The 23575-nt window shown below is 41.0% G+C and overlaps 1 protein-coding gene across 1 annotated transcript in view; it reads left to right on the top strand.

Moving 5' to 3' along the window:
• The window catches only part of Jmy (junction mediating and regulatory protein, p53 cofactor), a gene marked incomplete at its 5' end in the record, with an annotated part of 102777 nt that overhangs the window by 66708 nt on the left and 12494 nt on the right, over positions 1–23575 (top strand). The window contains 4 exon segments of the mRNA XM_013514877.1: positions 6459–6624; positions 7101–7288; positions 11609–11695; positions 23151–23246. Coding sequence (XP_013370331.1) covers positions 6459–6624; positions 7101–7288; positions 11609–11695; positions 23151–23246 — 537 coding nt within the window.

Raw genomic sequence — 23575 nt, 5'->3', positions numbered from 1 at the left:
TTGCAAATACTTCATATTAGTTTTAAAATATTAAATGTATATATTAGCGAAAGCACATTTTATTCCCCAGGAGAACCGCCCTGTTCACATTTATTAATACAGAGTTATATAAAATATTTTGTTTTATGAAACTTTGTGGTTTAGGAGTTAACCAAGATAACCCTCAATGACATTTTAAAAGTACTTAGGCTTGTTTGAAAAACAGTATATAAGGCAACCAACCTATAAGGTATACCTGTGATCTAGAAAGAAATCTTTTTAATAGATTTTAAATTCTGATTTAATTTTACCCTTACATTTTCTTATTTGCTGCTATTAAAAAATAAACTTGAAACTTGTCCTGGAAACTTTCCACAGTTTGTACTAAGAATCTCTTTGAAGGCGCTCAGCCCCATCTTAGTGTTCCCTTGGGGCATTTCTACAATTTCTCTAAGAGCTTGTTCCTTCATGTTACCAGCTATGGGAAAGCTTTCTAAATTCCAGAAGTTTTATTCATAAAAATTCTCAGCCTGTTATTGCATATGAAAGAGAGCACTAGCTTCATCTTCATCAAGTGGATAGCTTTGTTCTTGTGACCTGGCTGATTGAGAGTTGCTCTGGCAGCATGGGGTACCTTACAGAGTTGCCCACTTGATGGAGTTTTTACCACTTAATGGACCAGGAGGGTTACTCACTGTGAGACAGCCTAGGCCTGGCATGGTAGAGGAAGGAAGGTGCTGTGATGGGTCCTGACTATTAGAGGTGATGATCTGTGTGGCCATTTTCTCTGGGTCCTGTCCCTTACTGTAATGGCCTGTTTGCAAAGTTCCGGGCTGTGTTTAATTCTTCAAAGGATTTTTAAAGCTGCAAGTTATTCTTGCTAGGTTTTATGCTTGCTGTGTATGTAATACAGGTATTGTGCTATGTGTGTGTTTGTGTGATGATGTGCTGAGCCAGTTTATTAGCATTAATTTAAGCTGCTCACATTACTCATGAGAAACAGAGCAAATGCAAATTATTAAATTCGTCCCAAAGAAATGCCTTGCCAGCAGAGGCTTTTCCTTTTTTAATAATAAGTACTATCCAGTGATTTAAACTATGGGATGATTTTTGTTCTTTAAAAATGTCAGTATGAGCTGGATATGTTGTTGCACACCTGTAATCCTAGCACTCAGGAGTCTGGGGCAGGAGGATCATTGTGAGTGAGACCAACCTGAACTATATACATAGCAAGACCCTGTCTCAAAAAAAAGTCAGTGTAGCCAGGCATGGTGGCACATGCCTATAATCCCAACACTCAGGAGGCAGAGGCAGGAAGATTGCCATGAGTGGGCCACAAAGTGAGCCAAGGTCAGCCTGAACCACAAAGTGAGACCCTATCTTAAAAGAATAAAACAAAAGTCAATATGCTTTGTTTCCTTAGGCACTTTTTTTTTTATTAGTGCATGTTTATAATACATAGTAATGTTGATTTTGGGAAAGTGGTACATGCATGTAACATATATTGATTGTTTACACACACACACTACTGTTGCTTTCCACCTCTCCACCCCAATTTTTCTTGCCGATCTCCAAGAATCTACATCTCTGCGAATTAAATGAAATTAATTTAGAAATTAAATGAATTTAATTTGATGAACAGCATTTCAATTTAAATACACATGTAGCTAGTGGCTACCACATTGAACAAGACAGCCATACATATCTCAGTTCTGCAAGTGTCCTCCTTATGCTTATGTAACCTTTGAGTGAGTTACTCAACCTCTCTGAAAAATATAAATAATATATACCTTCTCTGGGCCTTATGCTCCTGTGAGTTGATGTGTATAATAAAGCATTTAGCATAGTGCTTGACACAGAGTAAGAAATAACTAAATGTCAGCTAATATTACTCTAATTCTTACAAGTGTTTTGTAAGTGTCATGGAGGGGGATACAAAGGAGAGGAAGGTGCAGTTCCCGTGTTCAATGTGTTTGCTCTCCTCAGCAGACACTTCTGGGTCCACCAAAGGCTGCTGTTGACAGATGATATGGTATTTCAGATGGACCTTGCCAGAAGTTGTGGAAACAAGGAGCTTTGATACGGTTGATGCAGCCTAAGCAGAGACAGGGACGCTGAGATCCTTGTCCAGGCAGGAGAGACTGGCCTTTTGTTTTAAATTTCTCTATCAATAAGCAATTGTTCCATGCCTGCACCCTAGAAATGTCAAATACTCTTTTAAGTATACAAAACTGGATTTCCACTTTGAAAATTATAATCTCTATTACTTAAATTTTTTTTCTGTCTAAATTATATTTTGGCAGCAGCCACCAAAAAAAGATCTGTAGGCCATGTTCTAAAATTGCACTCTTTATATGTGTCATTTCATTTAATTCGCAGACATAGCACTCTGTGCTACAGAGCCATTATCTGAAATCCCAGAGACCACACGTGATTCAGAGTTCTAATTTTTCAAAATTTTAGAAAGGTAATGTTAGACATAACTTTCAGACAAGTATTATTCCAGCAATAAAACATTAAATGCAATAAATAAGGACTATAAGTAGCTCTATCAATACAGATTGTTTTTCTACAAAGGGATGAGATTAGCTTGACAAAAAAGTTAAAAATTCTGTTTTGTATAATTGCTGAAATGTGGGATTAAAGATAATTCCTTCAGTTTTTGCATCATCCCTCTTTGTGAAGCTGTTACTGGCAGAACCTATATTTTTAGAGGCTTGTCTGGTACGGAGTCTCATGTTCTTTCTGCCTTTCCCACATAAAAAGGCTAGTCTCGATGGAGAGTTGTTTCCCCTTAATAAAAAGCATTAACACTTCACTCAGCAGGGCTTTGATGACTACATTTTGAGCCCTCATTTTATGTATTGTCGACTGCCGCTTTCTCTGTACCTCAAACAGTGGGAGGGGCTTGCTGTTTTGTTGACTGAATCATGTCTCATCTCTAGGTGGCTCTCCTTTTTCACAGCTCCTCCCAGGTCAGGGATTTCTAGCACAGTAGGGTGAATGGTAGACCAGTGGCATCATTCCTTGGTATAAATTGCTTTCTGACTGTGTTTTCGGGATATAGTAAAAACAGTTCATGTAAAAACTGCAGCCAGGCCTTTATTACCACATACATGGTGAGAACGACTATGGAGTCAGCGGTGTGTTGTACCTGTATGAATGTCGGATCATGAATTGCTTCTTCACTTCCTGGCCAGAATCACCATAAAAACTTATTTTTTTTCTTTTCCCATAATTTTTCGAATGGTACTCCCTAATTTAATGTAGTTAGAAGCACTCTGGCAGACTACCTACCTCCAATTTTCTCATTCCTTACCCAAGTCACTTTAGAAAGGAACAGTTTGCTTTTGGGGTCTTAGTAACTGTTTTTGTTTAGGGAGGTGAAAATTGACCTGCATAACATTTTAAGGGTAGTCATGTTGGGCACTTAAACTACTTTCTGGGCTTCCTTCTTGGGTGGGGAAGCTCTGCCCTCAAAAGGGACAAAGATGATGGCACCTGCCTGCTGTGTACTATTCTCATTCCCTTTCTACTCTGGATTCCCTTTCCTTTAGTTCTGTGTCTCACAACTGAGGATAGGAGAAATCAGCCTGGACATTGCAGGTGTTCTGGGGAGATTTGGAGCAGGACACCCATTCCATGCCTTCTCATGCCTCATATGACGGTTTGGCTTCCATGTGAAGTTCAGATAAACCCTGAGTGCCATTTTGCCCTCCTAGATTTCTCCGACTCATGGTGTCCTTTTCCTTTTCACGTATCCCATAAAAATATGTACTCCAACCTACAACCTTTCACCTTTTTCTGGGGCCCAACACTACCCAATTGCTTTTCTCTCATTGTATAGATTTAATGGGTTCCGGTCTGCCCATCTGCCTCTAAGAGGTTTTGACCTTAGAATCCATCCTTTGGAAAAGCTATTCTGGACTTTTGCTTGAGATAGAACTTAACAAACCAGATTGGGGCCGAGGTTACTGCCTACAAGAGAAGTACTGTACCTACTTCCCTTCTCAGCTTGGTGTTTGATTTGGCTATATACCGGCAACAGCAGGCCCCTTAAGTGTTTTTAAGGTACATTGATTGCTCAGAGTTCTGCAGGGGAGGCAGCTGATCATGTACACAGTTGTTGAGAAGGGGCTTTTCAGGCTGTGCCAGAGGATGGGGCAGGAGAGAGTGTTAGGGGAAGACTTAGCCCAGCGTGGGAAATGTGGCACATAAGTGCTCATTGCCAGTCACAGAGAAACTGTGTGGAGAAAATGGAACTAACAACCTGGACTTGAGATGGTCATAGGAAACTGCTCTTAGATGAAAATGTTTATACTGCTTTTCACCAAGGTTCTATTTAACTTAGAGAACAAAGCCTTCTAATCTTAGGTATTTCACCTGTTGGTATGCTGTGCTCCTAGACTGTGGGTGGGCACAGGGGAAGGTACCTCCTGGGACTGTGGTCTCCAGAGCTAATCGGAGCATGAAAAGGGATAAGTAACACCAGGCTTCTCAAGCAGAAATGACTCCCCTGTTCCCCTTTTATTACTTAGGATGAAAACAGCAGAGGATTTATATTGCCAGCACTCCTCTCACTAGCCAGTAACTGAACCCGTTTTGGGTTTGTTATTTATTGCTTGTCACTTATAAAACATGTCATAATGAAGCAGGATCATTCACTGACTTACAACTTAGATCATGCATTAAGTATTTATTTATAAAACCTAAGTAACAGATTTGACCATATTTAATTCTTCTTGTTGTTTTCAAGTAACAACCCTTGCACATTTAGACCAGAGCCTAACTACTACTTTTCACTTAGGAATTCTTGGTAGAGGGACTTGAAATTTTGTGTTCAGAAAAAATACTCAGCCAGGCATCGTATTGCACACCTGTAATTCCAGCACTCAGGAGGCTAAAGCTGGAGGATTGCAAGTTTAAGGCCAGCCTGGGCTACATAGCAAGACCCTGTCTAAATAAACAAATATAGGAAAGGGGAAAAAAGTCCAGTCATTGGGTAACTCTGTACAGTTATATAGATTGTAAAGCTCTACGGTGGCATGTGCCTATAATCCCAGCACTCCAGGAAACTGAGGCAGGGAGGCCAAGTTTGCTGTAGTAGACAACTTCAGGAAGACTCCATTTCAGAAGAAAAAATAAGGGAGGAAAAAAAGGACCATACCAGTCAGGGACCTCCTTTCCTGGTATTGGGAGCCTCAGGCAGTGCCTCACACGGCTTATAAACAGTCTTCAGTTTTCCTTTCTTTTCCTTCCTCTCTGCCTTTGGTAGTCACTCATAGTAGAGCCAGTTGAGGCCAGTACCTCCTCACCGTTGCTCTCCCTGTGCCAGAGGCCCCCGGGACTCCCACAAATGAGCCTATAAGCTGTCTAGAGGTGCTGCCGCGTTCTGAAGAAATCTGGTTTATTTCACTTCTCCCAGTTTAAAGAGCCTTCCTTTCAGCTACTGGCAGCAACTGCTTTCTGTATGGATCCAAAAAGGAATCTATGGAAATAATAAGGTTAGGAACCAACCTAGGAAGCATAAATTTTCCTTAGCAGTTTCTTGTAGATGCCTGGCAACAAAAATTCCTCTCCCACTTCAGGACCAAAAGCTTTATGAACTATCTCATACTACTTGTGAGCATGCCCAGAAATTTCTGAACCCACGTTAGAGTTGATAAAGGACCTTGGCTGCATTTAATTAAAGGTAATAGTGGTCATTATCCAGAGATTGGAAGGGTTTTTCCATTTAAAGCGTTTATGCACTTTCTGTGCTCCGCCACACACTCTTAACTTCTCTAGTCAGCAACTTCCAGAAGGCAGACTGAGACCATGGGATGAAAATCCCAGGTGTTTAGGTTAATCAGCTTTGACCTCTTTTCTATCAGTGACTAAATATGCCCCATGTATCTTATATGAAAAGGGCAACCACATTACTTAGCACCCACTTTTGAGATTAAGAAGGAACATTATTGACATTTATGTCAGGACAGTAAAAAATATATGGTCACCTTGAGTATGAATGAGTTTATGATACAAATATTTAAGACTGTATAATTTACTGTATTTGTGTTCTTTGAGAATCATATGATATGACTTGTTGCTGGCTGGTTTTTTTGTTTTTTGGGGGTGGTACCGGAAATAGAACTCAGGACCTCACACTTGCCAGGCAGGTACTATGCTGCTGAGCTATATCCCCTGCCCTACATATTTTTTACAAGTTTGGATTTCTTTCTTTTTCTAAGATGGGGCTCTTGCTATTGCTATGTTGCCCAGGTTGAGATCAAACTCTTGGGCTCAAGTGATCCTCCTGCCTGAGCCTCCTGGATAAGTGGGACCAGAGGTACTCCCAGCTCAGAAATCTGTCTGTCCTGCCGACAAGTCTCATTCTTAAGAGCCATTGCTTCATAGATTTGTACTATTTAATTAGTGTTTTGAATCACTCCTTAATTTTTTTCTTGTCTTCACCAACTAGAAATTTATTTTCAATACAGATGCAGAGCTTGCAAGGTGGCACTGAAGCCATAGCTCGATTGGATCAGTTAGAAGCTGATTATTATGATCTGCAACTTCAGTTATATGAAGTCCAGTTTGAAATCTTGAAGTGTGAAGAGTTACTGTTGACAGCACAGCTGGAAAGCATCAAAAGACTTATATCAGGTATGGTGTGTGCATAACCACGTAGGCCCCCAGGAGATTGAAGACATGGCAGAAATGCATTTAGATTCCAGCTGTGTTTCTTTTAAGACTTAAAAAGTCTATGCCTGAAAGAAACGCTTTAATGGAGTCTGAAGTGAAAGTAGGTGGTTTAATAGACTCAGCAGTACACTTATCCTTATTTTTTTAAGGGGTACTTTGGCTAGCACTTGAATTTCCAATGGTTTTTAATGTTGCAGCAGTGGAATGGGAGGGAGGTGAGGCCTTAAATCTGCTGCGTATTTACTATGTGCCAGGAACTGCTGTACACCGCCTGCACACATGCGGCCTGTGAAATATATTCCCTTGTAATCACCGTTTTACAGAGGCATTCCAGAGAGGCTGGGTTTGCCTGAAGCATGGAACCAGTCAGTGGCTTGTTCTGTCTGGCTGCATGGCCCACACTCTAACCAGGACCCTTTGTTGCTGTCCTGTAACAGAAAAGAGAGATGAGGTGGTGTATTACGACACTTACGAGACCATGGAGGCTATGCTGGAGAAGGAGGGGATGGCAGCGTCCATACATGTACAGAGGGAGGAACTGCTGAAACTGCAGCAGAAGGCACGCCAGCTGGAGGCCAGGCGGGGCCGAGTCTCAGCTAAGAAAGCCTACCTCAGAAACAAAAAGGTATCCAAGGCTTCCTCTTATCCATTATGTAATCCTCTATTCCAGTCTAATGACTCTACTGTGTTTGTCACTAACATTTGTGTATTCTTAAAAGTAAGTCAGTGTTGCCTCACCTTGATGCACGGTTCGTTACATAAACATTGCTATTTCTCTGACCACTGGTCTCTTCCATGCATTCAAAATACCAGCATTGATGTGCTGTCACCTCTAGCAGCCCTAAAGCACGCGCTGCTGAAGGCCTGACTACAGAATCCCATATAATCCCAGTTCCTGGCTCCTTTCTGTCCAAGGTGGCTATTGATGTGGTCTGTGAGCCTTGGCTTTGATGTCAGTCTGCAGGGATTTAATAGATTGTTACTTGTTTATTTTAACTTGAATCACATTTCAAAATTCTTGATCATTTCTGATATTTGGAGTAACTACCTTTGCAGCAGTGAGATTGTTTCTATACCATGGAAAATGTTCTGCTTGCTTAGTAGAATGCTTTAGTGGTTTATGGTAAAGAGAGAAGAAGCTGATCTCTATTAGCTCTGAGGCTTCTGATTAGGCATTTTTGTGGATGGTGATACCACTGATTAAAATGGAAAACATGTAGAGCTTAGAGGTGATGAACCCAGACTTGCACCTGAGAGGTTTTGGGGTACCCAGATGGAGAGAGTTGTGAGCCCCGTGGGCCATTGTGTCCCATAGCCACGTATTCAGTAGGTGATTCGTGGCAGTGATACAAAGATCATGAGCTGATAGAAGAGAGCAAGGATAAGGTGGTGGAGTACAGGAAAAAACATAGTTCAAGGAAAAAAAGTCATTACACTTAATATTTTTATAATTCAGAAAGCAAAGCTCAGCAAACACTCTTACCTGGGGAGTAAGACATTGTATAGGTGTGGCTTATGAAAGATTGAACAAGGCCCAATACATTTATGAGGACAAGAGGCCGTTGGGAAAGAAGCTGGGGGAACATCTGCGAGTACATGTAGAGGAAAAGGTACAATTCAGACAGAAAGAAGTTTGAGTTCAAAAAAGCAGGAGAATGAACGTGAAGTTACAGAAGTGAACAAAGAAAATTCCACAGAACAGGGTGGTCAACAGTGTCAGGTACTCAAGGGAGAAGACCAAAGGAGACAAGATGGGGCAGGGATGTTCTGTGTGTTTGGTCACAGTGGTCCAGCAAGGGTGGTGCAGAGGGAACTGGCTGCACACCCAGACAAGATGACCAGGAGAGACACAAGTGTCTGAATCAGACTGAACTGGCCCCTGTGCTTTTCCCTCTTTGCAGTGTATTAGTGCGTTACCAGTCTAATCAATATTCCTTCTGCCTTCGTACATTAATGTAAATCTGAGATGGAAATATTGCCACCTAGTGGGTTGTCCTTTTACACCTGCACCCTGCCCCCTGCCCCTCAAGCCTACCAGTCAATGTGCTAGGGACACAGAGGGAGTGAAGAGTGACATAAGGCTGAAAAGGGGGGGAATCTGAAATACTAAAGTTCTAAAAAGAAAGCTCTCAGAAAGATGGAAAATTAAAATACACCTTGCTGTGTCACTGTCTTGTATGTCCTTGTCTACACACCAGTACACTTGGGAGCATTGGCTTCTGGGTGGCTGTGTCACTTACTAGCACCCACTGTGGGATTTGCATACTCCAGGGTATAGTTCTGCCTAGAAACAAACTATGCCCTAGCTCCTGGCTGTGTCCTCAGGACAAGTCCTCAGGACAAGTCAGTATTTTTTCTTTTTTGTTTTTGTTTTTGTTCTCTTTTGTCTTTTTGAGACAGGGTCTCACCATGCTGTTCAGGCTGAACTTGAGCTCACTTTGTAGCTCAGGCTGGCCTCGAACTCGCAACAATCCTCCTGCCTCAGCCTCCTGAGTGCTGGGATTATAGGCGTGGGCCACCATGTCCAGCTGGGTGGTTTTTGTTTTTGAAAAGGGTCTCACTATATAGTTCAGGCTGCCTTGGAACTCACCACAATCTTCATGCCTCAGCCTCCTGAGTACTAGGATTACAGGCATGTACCAGAAGTCAATGTTCTGTGATAAAATATTTCAAGAAGAATAATGGAAATAATACTGCTCTCTGTGCATTTTATCTTCTTTATGCTTCTAGTAGCCAAATAGCATGATCCCTTGCCTGAAATCTAGAAAGCTTGAAAATTAGCAGTATTTTCATACTTCATTTGATGGCAAAACCAGACCCAAACAACACAAAATTAGTTATTATTTTAGTATCACTCACTTGGCATATTTATACATCTCACTTCAGCACTTGCCCAGGTTATTAGGTAATATGTGGTGTGTGCAATATTCCACTATTCTGAAATACAAAAAGAAAATGAATTTCAGGATATATCTGATCTCACTCTTGGATAATGTGATATAGACTCGTATCTTCATTTTCTAAGCAAGGAGACCAAGGCTTTTAGTAATTAAATCACTCAAGGATGAGCAGCCAGGACAGGGAAGAAGTGTAACTTAATCACTGTAGCATGCTATGTCGGTCTATCATTATATCATTACGTTATATAATACTCTCTTTGTGTTCTCAGCCACACTCTACAGAATCTTGTTGGGAAGGTAAGAGTACAACACAATGAGGAAGATGATTCAGATGCAATTTACTACCTTTACCCATGAGGCTGAGGCAGGAGAATTGCAAATTAAGAGGCTAGCCTGGCCCCCACATAGTGAGTTCAAGGTCAGCCTGAACTACTAGCAAGACACTGTCTTTTTAAAAAATGTTCACTGACTTTCAAGGACGTTATAACTTGCTCTCATTAAAAGAACGATTGGGTGTAGCTTTGAATGTTAGAAAATATGAAGTGTGATTGAAAAACATGGTGACTATTTAAATGTTTTAAAAATTTATTCCAGTAAAAGACATTGTCACTGAAACCCCGTCCACATATTCCCCGTTGGTCAAACACTCACTTGCCACTTTCTTGGAGTCCTCTTCTTTCCTGTGAATATCTTCAGTTGCACTGTCATGGTTGCCTCAGTATCCTGACTTAGGGTTATTTTGACTTGAGCTAGAAGTTACAGGGTGCCACATCCTGTGAATAGGTGGGTGAAGACACATGGTAATGTTTTTATGAGGCTGCCTTCCCATTGGGTGGCACAGACCAACAGCATTCATCACACTGTTTATCGTTTTTTGAGTAAAGACATGAAAGAGGACTTCCAGAACTGCCTCAGAAAGTGGCAAGATGACAAGATAAGTGTGTTTAAAGTGAGGGGGGAAGCTGGGTGTGGTGGCACATGCCTGTAAGCCTATAATCCCCGCTCTCAGGAGGCTGAGGCAGAAAGATCACTGTGAGTTTGAGGCCAGCCTGGGCTACAAAGTGAGCTCAAGGCCAGCCTGAACTGCATAGTGAGACTGTCTCAAAAAAGACAAAAAAAAAATAAAGAGGGGGGGGATTTGAGGGAAATTAGTGACAGTGTCTTTTACTGTAATAATTTTTAAACATTTAAACACTCTGTATTTTGATCATTCCTTGTACTCTTAATCTTCTTACCTAGAAGACTTCCCTTAAGGGTAGTTACATAAAGAAGGACATAGGTATATTATGATTGTTTGGTATTGCAGAAGAGTGCTAATCAGATTATAGTATATATTATTTTATAAAGAAACATTTACCTGCTGCTGCTCTGTGCCATCCAGTGGAAAGGCAGGCTCATAAAAAGATGAGTGTGTCCTTATTCTTATTCACTTGATGTGTCACCCACCCCTGAGTCTTGCAGCAAAGATGTCTTTTATAAGGTGATTAGAATACGCATAAATTTGAAATAATTTTTAAATAAAGTTTTACAATAATTCTGACTTTTTAGTCTTTAACAGTGTCTTAGCTCTGATAACTATGACCAAACTATTAAAATTGTGTCGTACTGTTTAAATTAGTCCACACAAAATCATGATCTTTAATTCATCAGCAAAGACTCGAGAAATACAGACTATGCCAACAGTTGTATATTCTCTTTTTGCCACTTGGTTAAAGAATATAGTGAGACCAGAATCTTCTGGCCAGACCTCATAGCTGAAGCAGAGACTTGAGATTATCTAAAGATTTCCCCTCCACCTAGCTACATGCCTCCTCCCCTGGAAGAGGCAGTAGGAGGTGGAGAGAAATAATTTAGTAGAGTCTTGTAAGACCCTGCTTATTTGGTTTATACTTCCGCAGCAGTTCAGGTGAGAAACAACAAGTGGATTTTACTTTGTACTTTGCTGTGTAAGTATATATTAAGGTTACCTACACACTTACGTATCAAGCTTTGGGGTGGTCTTTTTAATTTTCACTTTTATTAAAACATACTTTATGTATTTATAGGAAATCTGTATTGCAAAACACAATGAAAAATTCCAGCAGCGTTTTCAGAGTGAAGATGAATATAGAACCCATCACACAGTACAACTGGTAAGTTTGGACTACCAGACTTGCGACAAAGCTCATTTTTTACATGTCTCAGAGTGGATAAAATCTGTAGAGAATTGTATAGCTGAATAAATCTATTACAGTAACACACAGAAGAGTTTTACTGCCCTAAACATCCCTTTGTTCCACCTATTCATTCCTCCCTGCCCCCAGACCCCTTGCAATCACTGCTTGTTTTACTGTCTCCACAGTGTGGGTTTTTCTGTCAGACATGGTAGGGATAGTACAGTGTGTTGCCTATTCATACTGACTTCCTTTATTTAGTAATAAGCATTTAAGGTTCCTCTGTCTCTTTGTGGCTTGATGGCTCACTTACATTTAGTGCTGAATAATATCTTCTTATGTAAACAGTTTATCCATTCTCCTCTTGGGACATCTTGGTTCCTTCCAAGCCTTAGCAATTATGGATAAAACTGCTATAAACATCCATGTAACATTCTTGGTACACACGTTTCAAGTCATTTGGGTAAATATACCAAAGGCATTGATTGCTGGATAGTATGTAGTACATTTAGTTTTGTGATGCCAAATTGCCCTCCAAAGTAACTGTACCAGTTTGCATTCCCACCAGTGACATATGGATGGGAGTTGGAGTTCTTTACACCTGTCTAGCTTTTGCTCTTGTCAGGGTTTTGAATTTTTGGTGTTTTAAGAAGATGTGTCATAGTGTCTCTTTTTTATTTATTTATTTTTTTAATTTTTTTTTTATTTTAAAGAGTAAAAGAAGGATAACAATAATAGGGGGGGCTTACCAAATTACAGACAAAGTGGTAGGAAATTATCAATGGTTATTGTTTTACATATTGTTATCTACAAGATAGTTTCTCAGGAAAACAAATAGACAAATGATAGTGAGTTACAGACAAAATAGGTAGGAGATTATCAGTACTTGTTGTACTATACTTAGGTATCTTCAAAGTGGCTTCTAAAGAATATAAATAGAACTATACATGAGTGACCAGTTACTGAATAATCATTCGGTAATTCTCAATGGTTGTTGTAGGAAACATATAATAATAAACATGGATCCATTTATGAAATAGGATAGGAACAACACAAACATTACAGAGTTATGGATACGTTAGTAGAAAAATATCAATGACTGCTGTAATACATGGTGGTATCTTCAAAGTGGTTTCTCAGGAAGACAGAGATACACAAAAAGGATCCAACAAGTAGTTACAGCCTAAGGGTTGTCAAAAATCAAGTGAGCCATCTGGGGCAAAAGCCATATTTTGTAGTGTTTTCTTTCCAACTTCCCATCGCATTGGGACCCCACAACCAGTTAGTGTCCTCTCCCCAACTGTCAGCACAGGCAGAAGGAATCCTGCTGCAGACTTCTCTGGAGCTTCACCACAGCCTATACTGTCAGGGGAAGAATGGCTTCCAGGGAGTCTCTGGAGGTATTGTGCAAGGTCCTCCTGGTTTACAGCTCCTGAGCGGCTCTTGTGACCCCAGTCCACAGGACCTCTGACTCCATGGGCTTAGTCTGCATTCTCATGTTCTCTGAGTCCTTGTTCAGCAGCTGCTCCTCCGCTGGCTCTGGATCTTTCTGGTTCACAATGGCAGGAGCAAGAGTGGCCCGTTGTATGGCATGTATTCCCAGGGGTTGTTCAAAGTTTGAATGATTCACACATGTCCGTGGGTAGGCATCTGCAGTCGGTGCATGGTGGGCCAATTGTGTCATTGTTTCTCTGTGTCATGATAGTTCTCAATTGAGCAGCGGCGGCCGGCCTAAGGGCCAGTGCACAACAGCGCTCGCCGCCACATGGCTTCCCGTGCGCCAGGGGCCCTCCAGGGGCCTACGAGGCAGGAAGCTAGCCAGCCAGAAGACCGGCGCTCCCCGCCCGTGGCTCCCTGTGTGCCAGAAACCCTCCTTCCAGGGGCCTACGAAGCAGGGAGTGAGCCGCCGGTCCAAAGACCGGCGCTCCCTGCCCATGGCTCCATGCGCCGGGGGCCCTCCCTCCAGTGTCTCTTAGCGTACAGTTGTCCAGTGACATATGATGTTAAACATCCTTTCGTATACGCATTTGTCATCTGTATATCATTTTTGCAAGTTGTTCAGCTCATTTGCTTGGTTGTTGAGCTTTTGTTTTCCTACTGTGTTTTAGGAGCTCTTGGTATATTTTGGGTAACAATTCTTTAGCACATGTATCTTTTCCAAATATTTTCTCCCAGTGTGTAGCTTCCTTCCCAGAAGAAAGTTTTACTTTAGCAGAGTCTAATTTTTGCGATTTGTGTCTAGATAGCCCCCCAAAGCCTCATGCAGTCCTAGGTTCACTTTTTTTAAAATTTGATTTTAAAGAGAAAAAAACAAAATTTCAAAATGAGTTAATAGAGTAACAATGATTAATACATTGTGTATTGTTAATTTAGTTACTCAGAGTACAAGATACTGGCATTTAATTATCCAAATAATATTAGAACAACCCTTTCTTTTCAATGAATTAAGAAAAATGAGTAGTATAACTGTCTTAACTACTGTGTGTGTGTATAATATATATATATTTTTGTTTATTTTCCTTCGTCCTTTTCTCCTTTCCCCCATCCCAATTTCTCTTTCCTTTTGAACAGTTTCTTCCTGTTTCACAATATCTACTGTACATTTTAGATCTCACTCTTTCAGCTTCTCACACTAGGGAGCCAATACAATGTTTACATATGTGAGTCTGATTTATTTCACGAGTATGGTCTCGAGGTAGGTATGTGCATTTACTTACAAAAGTCTCCAGTTTATCCTTTATGGCTGAGTAGTACTCCATTGTATACAAAGACCACATCTTTTTCATCCATTCCTCCGTTGATAGGTTGATTTCTAAGATGTAGCTATTACAAATTGTGCTGCTATAAACATGGGTACATATATATCACTGTGGTATACTGTTTTTAATTCTTCTAGGAAAATACCCAGAAGGGGAAAAGTGAGTCAAATGGGACCTCTAATCCTAGTTTTTTGAGGACTCTCCACACTGATTTCCATAGTGATTATACCAGTCTATAGTCCCACCAGTAATGGAGAAGGATTCCTCTTTCCCCATAGTCACTAGAGCAATTGTTATTGGTTGATTTCTTGATGATAGTCATTCTTTCTGTGGTGAGATGGAATCTCATTGTTGTTTTAATTTGCATCTCTTGAATGAGCCAATCATGTTGAACATTTTTTCTTATATTTATTTGCTGTTTGTATTTCTTCATCTGAGAAGTGTGTATTCATCTCAGATGGCATTTTCCTGATTGGATCTTTAAATATGGGAGATCAGGTTTGTTTTGTTTTGTTTCATTTGTTTTGTTCTTCATGTGTTCTTCATGTCCTTTGAGGAACAGATAGGTGGGGTTTTTCAGAAGTGGCTGGAGATCTAGAGTATATGACCCTGAAATTGATTCCTGGTGCAATGCTAGGATCAAGGGCACTGGGATTAAGGGTGTGAGTGCTACCTGCCCTGAGACATTGCCAAATTCAAGGATATTTTCTTCTGCGTTATCTTATAGAAGTTTATGGCTTTGCCTTTTATATTTAGGTATTGATTTTGAGTTAATTTTTGTGAAAAGTATAAGCTCTTTTCCTAGGTTTTGTTTTGTTTTGTTTGCATTTGTGTGTATAGTTGTTCTAGCATCACTGTCATTGTTTAAAGACTGTCAGGTAGCTCCATTGAAATATGTTTGCCTCACAGTAAAAAATCTGTCTGTATGGGTCTGCTGTTTGGATTATGGTCCATACTAGGCTTAAACTCGGTATGTAGCCCAGGCTGCCTCAAACTGCACTCAACCTAGTAAGTGCTGAGATTACAAGTGTATACCACCAGGCCCAGCTAGTATGTGTGCTCTCTGTTCTGTTCTGTTCTGTTCTGTTCTGTTGATTTAGATCTTTTGCCTCTTTAAGCTTTAGAGTCAGCTTGTTGATAATACACAAAATAATTAGCTGTCATTTGGATTGGAACCACATTGAAGCTGCACATCAAGTTGCAGAGACATCTTAAATACTACATTTCCATGTCCATAAATAAGGATTATCTCTGTCATTTATTTAGCTCTTCTTTTGTTTCATTCATCAGTTTTCTTAGGTTTTGTATGTCTAGGAGTATGTATGTATGTAAAATTCCCTATTTCTTTTGGTTGAGGTTGGTGGTAATATAATAATGTTTTTAATTTTCAAACTCTAGTTGGTTCATTGTTGGTGCATATATTAGAAAACTTTGACTCATGTGCATCAACCTTGTTGAAATGACTTATTTCAGGATTATTTTTGTCTTGTATTTTTACTTAGAGAGTTTATATTGTCTACATCTGCAACTTTTTCTCTTAATCTGCTTGTCTTTTATTTCCATCTTATCCTGTTGCATTAGCTGTTCCATTATGTGTTGAAAAAAGAAGTGAAGAGGGTGCATACAGCTTCTTCTTGATGTTAGCAGAATGCTGTATTTTCTTACATTAAGTGTGGTGTTACCTGGTAAAAATCCCTCATCAAGCTGGGAAGTTTCCCTTCATGTCCTAGGTTGCTGAGAGTGTCAGTTCACTTCATATAACTTACAGTAGAACCTTGCTTCCATCCTGGTACTGCTCTTCACTCATCGTGCCTCCAGTGTTATCCTGATAGGTTTTTTAAAATGTATCTATGCCTTAGCATTAGTGATTTGTAGTTAAATATCACAAATGCCAAATAACCATATCTCTGTATTTGCTTATATTAAAAATGTTCTTTCTTTAGCGCTCACACTTAAGGCCAAATGACTTAAATTTATCTCTTCATCCTTTAAGCTCATTTTAACTAAAGCTGCTCTTTACTCTTAAACATATAAAATTAACCAAGCTGCCCATCAACTGTAAAAATTACCTTTCTCTTAGAAGCTAGAAATATGACTTAACTCCCCACCCTGTGTCTGTTTCCGTGGTCAGTAACTGCTTTGTGAGACTAGACAAGGGAAAAGCAAGGCAGCTCCGTGAGTAAAGATGCTTCTGAGTGCCCTCTTTGTACCTGGGGTTAACATCTTAGTTACAGCGATTCCATGCTTAGAATTTCTTTCTACATGAAGACATTGGTTTCTGGTAAAATGCCAGTACTTTGTGGATGAAGTGGCCGATAAACTGTTCAGACTCTTCTTCAAGGAGTGTTGAGGGACAAAAGGGGTAAAAATGGGAAAATGAATAATTACTAGAATCTCAGAGATGAATATCATCTTACAGTTTGGCTGAATAGCATCAGGTGAAGTACCTAACTGTCAGAGAATGACTCCTTCTCAAGGTCACTCTTTCACCTGCATGAAGGAAAATGAGAGTTACTTTAGATCAAAATAGATTATCTTTTCAAAGCTAGTTTTAAACCACCTTTTAAAGAATTTCTTGGGAAGAAAATATGAGGGCTAGGTATTATACTGCCTCTTTTTGGGGGGGGGCCTTCAGAGACAAACTGAGTAAGAGAATAAAATTATGTCCAGGAAACAAGTCAGTTTTGTTCATCAAAACAACATGCTTGGGCTGGGGATGTAGATCAGTGGTAGAGGGTTTGCCTGGCATAGTGCAAGCCCCTCAGTTAATCCCTAGATCTGCAAAAAGTTAAGTAACATTAATACTAAAAAAAAAGTTTTATTTAACTACACTCAATTCATGGATTTCACTTGTAGAAAGTATACATGGAATATTTTAAGCTGTCGTTTGTGGTATCTATAATCCATAATTTCTTGTTCACAATGGCTTCTTTTATGTTTTGTTTTTTGAGACAGGGTCTCTATGTTGGAACTCACTTTGTAGTCCAAGTTGTCCTCGAACTTGCAGCAATCCTCCTGCCTCAGCCTCCAAGTGCTGGGATTACAGTTGTATACCACCACACCCGGCTATAGTGGTTTCTTTTAAGATTGCCTACTTCCTCTATGGTCTGACACATGTTGTACCCAATCACTGTCTGTTATTTCTTAAAAATAATACATTGTTCCCAGCATTTGGGAGGCTGGGGCTGGAGGATCACCAGGAGTTTGAGGCCAGTCTGGATGGCATAAGTGAAATTCAAAGCCAGCCTGCACTACATGGCAACACCTTATCTCAAAAAAGCCAAAAAATAAAATAAAATAAAACAATAATAATAATATCTTGTTAAGAAAATGTTAGCTAGGTATGTATGGTTGCTTATGCCTGTAATCTTGGGACTGGAGAGGCTGAGGCAGGAGGGTCACTGCGAATTCAAGGTCAGCCTGAACTGCATAGAGAAACCTTGTCTCAAAAAGATGAGGGGGGAGTTTTAAGTCAGGTGTCGTGGCACACTCCTGCAATGCCAGCACCCGAGAGGCAGAGGCAGAAGGAGCGCTGCTAATTCCAGGCCTGAACTGCATAGCAAAATCTTGCCTTAGAAAACAAAAAAGAAAAGAAAATGTTTTACTGAAGGTTGCTGTAGAGAAAAGTGCATGACTTAAATTTCTCAAGGTGAGCATACCTGCATAACTCCTCCCGCCCCCAAGCAATGTTAGCAGAAACCCAGGTCTCTTAGATTACCTCTAACGGCTGTCCCTCCAACACTCATGGGTAAATGAACTTGGGTCTTGGGATCAGTAAGTGGTTTGATGGAAGTTACCTAGGTAAAGCGGCAAACGGGTGTTCACCGCAGTGCTGCCAGTTACAGCTGTGCTTTGGGCACGATGGTACCATTTAATGTTCTGCATATAGTTCCTGTTTCCTCACACAGCCTCATCGGTTCATCTCTGGAGAGTGAAACCATTCTCCTCCATCTGGAATCTTCCAGATTATAATACGATTGACTTTCGGTGTCCTAAGAGATGAGCAGTGTGGTTACTCTGTGGTTCTCTATCTCTGAACACAGTGCTGCTCTGTTTCATACATGGTGTTTGGAGATGCTTGCTCACAAATGAAACTCAATCTAAATATCTCTGGATAGCAAGTAGATTTTTCTCAGTGCCTCAGCGCAAGGGCCTACTGGATAAAATATATGTTAAATATCGGCAGTGGGAAGATACACTCCCCTATCCTAGTGGTTTCCAGATGCACTGTAGTTTGTAACAGCTCAGCTGAGTTAGGAGGGTTGGTTGTTCCAGCCCTGTGGGCAGATGGGAACATGGAGTAGAGACAGGAGTGGTGAGTTGGGGGTGCTTGCCTAATTATGTCCTTGAGCAATTCTAGGCCAGCATGCCTGCCTGCCTGCGTTCCCTCCCTCCCTTCTTTCTCCCTCTCCCTGTCTCTCCCTCTCTCCTTCTCCTGTCTGAGACAGGGTCTCACTATGTAGTACCAGCTGGGTTTGAACTCATTATGTAGCCCAGGCTGTCCTCAAACTTGCTATGATCGTGCTGCCTTAGCCTCCTGAGTGCTGGGATTACAGGCGTGCACCACCATACCTGGCTAGGTTTTTATCTCAAAAGGGAAAAATCCATACGGAACCTTTATGTCTGCTTTAAATGCAGAGCTCAAAGCCCGTTGTGGTGGCACGTGCCTGAAATTCTGGCACCAGGGATGCTGAGGCGGGAGAATTGCCATGAGCTGTAGGCCCACTTGAGCTCTACATGGTGAACTCTGTCTCATAAAACCAAAAAATAAAAAAGTTCAGACCTCAGGTCATATACATACTCACGTTGGTTTTCCCTTTAGAAACCTTTAAGACTAGATAGCAAGTCTTCTGGCATCTGAGGCTTCTATTGAGAAGTGACTGGCTTTGTAGTGGGACATAATTAATCATTGAGAATTATTATGATCCTCTCCTAGGGCTCTAAATGCAGAAGGTCTTTCTGGCCTCTGTAAAAGGACACTCACCCATAATTCCCTGTTCCTGTTGCCATAAATCCTGGGAGATGGATCTATATCCAAAGGCTCTAGCCCACCACTACCTAGAGAGAACATGTAGAATTGGTCTCGGTGCCACCACATGAGCATTCATCCCATTAGGAAACAGGGTGGCTCTCCTGGCCCTGGCATGTTTGTTTTCTCTCTGGGAGAAGATACCTGACGCCCACAACTTAAGGCTCATGGTTTCAGAGGTTTCAGTCCATGACTGGCTGGCTCCAAAGTAGACAGATGCTGCTCACCTTGGGTGGCCAGAGATATCAACCCCGAGGTCACACTTCATGACCACGTACCCCGAGGTGTGCTTTACTATTTCCCAGGGGCTCCTGAGCCCTTTAAAGTTCAATTAAGCCTGACTGTCATGCCTAGCCAGCAGCTACCACCTGGCCTCTGGCCACACAGTTAATAAAACTTGGCCTCCACTCCCCACTTTGCTAAGAGTGTCTCCCAGCTGTTAGACCTGTTTCCAGCCTAACTTTCTCAGGGTTTGCCTGTGCAGTTTCTCAGGAAGTCTGTGTTTACGTGAGTTCAGCGTGATTCTCTGAAGAGTGTCTAGTGTCCTAAAACTGTGTTCTCAGAGATGAACACCTAACCCCTCATCGTCTTCTCTGCTCCTCAACACCAGGCATCCCTAAGCTGGGGTAGTGCACCATCGGCCTCCCTCAGTTGGCTGAGTTGGAAAGGTTGAGCTTCACTTTCTCTCCAGTGGGGTTTGATAGCACTAGCTCTTTCCTCCACTATTCAGTTCGCCACAAGCCTTCACAATGTAAAAATAACATTACACAATTCTTGTTCTTGGCCATTTATTCTTAACTCTTGGTTGTTTAGATTTAGGGAGTTCAGTGCTTAGCAGTAATCCTCTTAGCAGCCTTTTGCTTCTGAGTTCATTTTTGTTCCTCTGAAGTTGATTACATTCCATCAAGGTACTGTTGGGGAGTTTTATGCTGGTTGTATTTTCTGAATTCCTGCATGTCACGGGATGCCCGTTTATCATCTTCATGCAGAGTGGATGGCTTGGTTGGGTCATTTCCCTGTGCTGGAATCTTGAAGACTCTGCTGCCCTGTGTGGAATGTTCAGTGAAGAGGGCTGAGGCCCACCCTACCCCACAGGATACTTGATTTTCCTGACTGACTCCCAGGAGAATTTGTCCTTCCTCTGGAAGTCTAAACCCTTACCTGGGGATGATTGTGTATCAGGTTAGCGTGAGCCATTTCTGCATCTGTTAGGTTCTCTCTTTAAATAAAGAACACCACTGATGTCCACACCAGGTTCTTTGGTGAATGTTGTCTTCAGCTGATTTTCACCTTTTTGTTCTTTCATGTGATGTCTTAAGGCAGGGGGTTTCATTTCCACTACAGCTGTCATGTAGAAGCCAGCACCCTCCTGTAAAGTATAAAGTATGCAACCACCTCTGCATCCCATACCACTCCCTTTCTCACTGTTTCTCACCTTGGCATCAGGCCTGCACTGTCCCCATAGCAGAGAGCTCCTCTGTCCCTTCCTGGCCATTCACAAGGCCCTTATGTCTGTTCACCTTGTGACTTTTGGAAGCCTGCTCTGTTGTGGGCTATTTGGATTGTTATACATCCTCCTTTCTTGGTTTTTTGTTTTTGAGACAGGGTCTCACTATGCAGTTCAGGCTGGCCTCGAACTCATGGCTATCCTCCTGCCTCAGCCTCCTGAATACTGGGATTACAGGTGTGTGCCATCACACCTAGCCACATCCTCCTTTCTTTAACCTGCCTCACACACTACATTTTTCTTCAGCAGGGAAAGGTTACTGAAAATAAAATACAGTACTGTATTGTCTTTTTCCTCCTCTTCCATCCATATTGCACGTTGATTATTCTGTAGAGGAATCATGTAGAAGACCATTCTCAGCTGATGATAGCTGATGGATTTTTCAGTGTTTATTTTGTAGAGAATTTTCTCTTATAGCACGGATCTAAAGGTGACTCAGTACTGTCTCTTCTTCTAGTCAGAAATCGATTGCACTTGGCAGTCAGCACCATCATATGTAGCTTCAGGTTAGTGGTGTCTTGTTTTATTTCGAGGTAGTGTTTTCTTCTTAAATTCCCTTTGTTTCCAGTTGGTTTTAAGAAAGAAAAGAAAAATTATGATGCCTTACTATTTTTAATTCGAAGGTTCCCTGCCAGTACTTTGTGGCCGTCCAGTTTAATGATAATTTCAGCGCAGTCACTGAGATGATCAGAACAATGGCAGGACCCTTGCCCTGCTGAGTTTCCATTTTTAGTAATGTAGGGGGTTGTTCATTTTGTTCAGGTTGTTCAGGTTTGCTCATTTTATGCTGCTCTTTGTACTTTCGGTACATGTTAATATATTTCAGGCTCTGAGATTTTTATATCCTTTTGTGTAAATAAGTATTATGTTACTGAATTATATCTTAAAATAGCCTATCATCTAACTTTCTTGGTTGTTTTCATCCATAGTTTATCTGCCCCCCCGCCCCCGCCTGTTTTTTAAGGAATTGAAAAGAAGTGCGTGTCCTGATCACCCTAGCTTCTCATTACTGACAGCTTTCCCTGGACACAGTGCTGGGAATGCGGGGTGCGGCAGTGGGATAAGAGCGTTGAGTGGATTTCAAAAGGAAGGTGGGAAAGCATGGGAGAGGCAGGTTAATTTCCATGTGAAATTGCCAGGTTTACTGGTCCCCTCTCCAGTTTTTGAAAAACAAAGCAGGAAAACAGTCATAGCCAGTTTACTTACTGGAGAGTCATCTACCTCTCATTTGTTTAACTAAGATGCATTCTGCCAAATTAAGGTTGTATTATATACTTTTTAGATGATTCACAATATGGGAAAAGTTTTAAATTTCTGAATAGATAACTGCCAGCTGTGTAGTGCAATGTTAAGCCAATTGTTTCATGAATAACCTTTGAAGCATATTTTGTTTTGCTTCATATGAGAAAGGGTCTTGCAAAATCATGGCAGTCCTCCTGCCTCAGCTTCCTGAATGTATGGATTACAGGTGCACAGCATCATGCCCAGAGAAGCATGTTTTTCCTACCTGTTGGTTAGTTTGGTGGAAATGTATATAGTATCTAAATCATTAAGCAAGTAGTTGCTAACTTTTCAAAAAAAATATCATTTTTCCAGTATTAGGGATGGAATCCTAGGGTCTTTGAACTGAGCTACTACATTCCCCATCCTTTTTTTTTTTAAACTTTTAGGCAGGGTTTCAGTAATCACGGTGTTCGTCAAGCTGGGCTGGATTTAGAATCCTCCTACATCAACCTCCCAAAGTGCTGGGGTTACAGGCATAGTCCACCACATTTGGTTTTAATTTTATATTTAAAGTCAACTGTATTTGAGTTAGTGGAATATGGCATGTTTGAAGTATTTTATTCTAAAATTGTTTAAGGCCAAATCAAGTTAAAAGCAATTTTTAGTTGAGATGATTATATTTTAGTTCATCATATCACAGTGAATTGTATAACAGGGTTACAGCTTTGCATTTCAGGCCAGGAGTCATAGTACACACCCACAATCCCAGCACTTGAGAGGCTGAGGCAGGAGGATCCTGGTTTGGAGCCAGTCTGGGCTACAAGACCTGATCTCGTCTTGGAAAACAAAAACACAGCGTGTTCATTAAACCCCACTCCTGCCCGCACAGCATAATGAAATATTCTTGTTTACCAGAAAAGAGAAAGATTACATGATGAAGAGGAAAAAAAAAGTGCCTGGGTGAGTCAGGAGAGACAGAGGACACTGGACAGACTCCGGATGTTCAAGCAGGTAATGACCTACTTCTCGTTGCTTCTCATTGCCTTTTCTGTTCTTTTGTTCTTTGTTTCTATTACTTGGTTTTGTTTTGTTTTTTTTTTTTTGAGAGAGTCTTGCTATATCCTCCAAATTGGTTTTGAACTCACTATGAAGCCCACACTTGCCATAGAACCCACAGTCTTCCTGCCTCAGCCTCCCGAGTGGTGGTATTTTAAACATGTGCCGCCAGCCTAGCTTTCATTGCTTTGAAACAGCTTCACATGCATTTCTGTTGCAGGATTTCTGTTTGGAGCATATTATAACCACAGCGTTCCTGTTTAAAACTTTCCATTTTATTTTAT

This window comes from Chinchilla lanigera, unplaced genomic scaffold, assembly GCF_000276665.1.
Source record: "Chinchilla lanigera isolate Chin_1 unplaced genomic scaffold, ChiLan1.0 scaffold00024, whole genome shotgun sequence".
NCBI classification, from domain to species: Eukaryota; Metazoa; Chordata; class Mammalia; order Rodentia; family Chinchillidae; genus Chinchilla; species Chinchilla lanigera.
The sequence above is the reverse complement of the archived record's forward strand: the minus strand, read 5'-3'. Positions and strand labels throughout refer to the sequence as shown.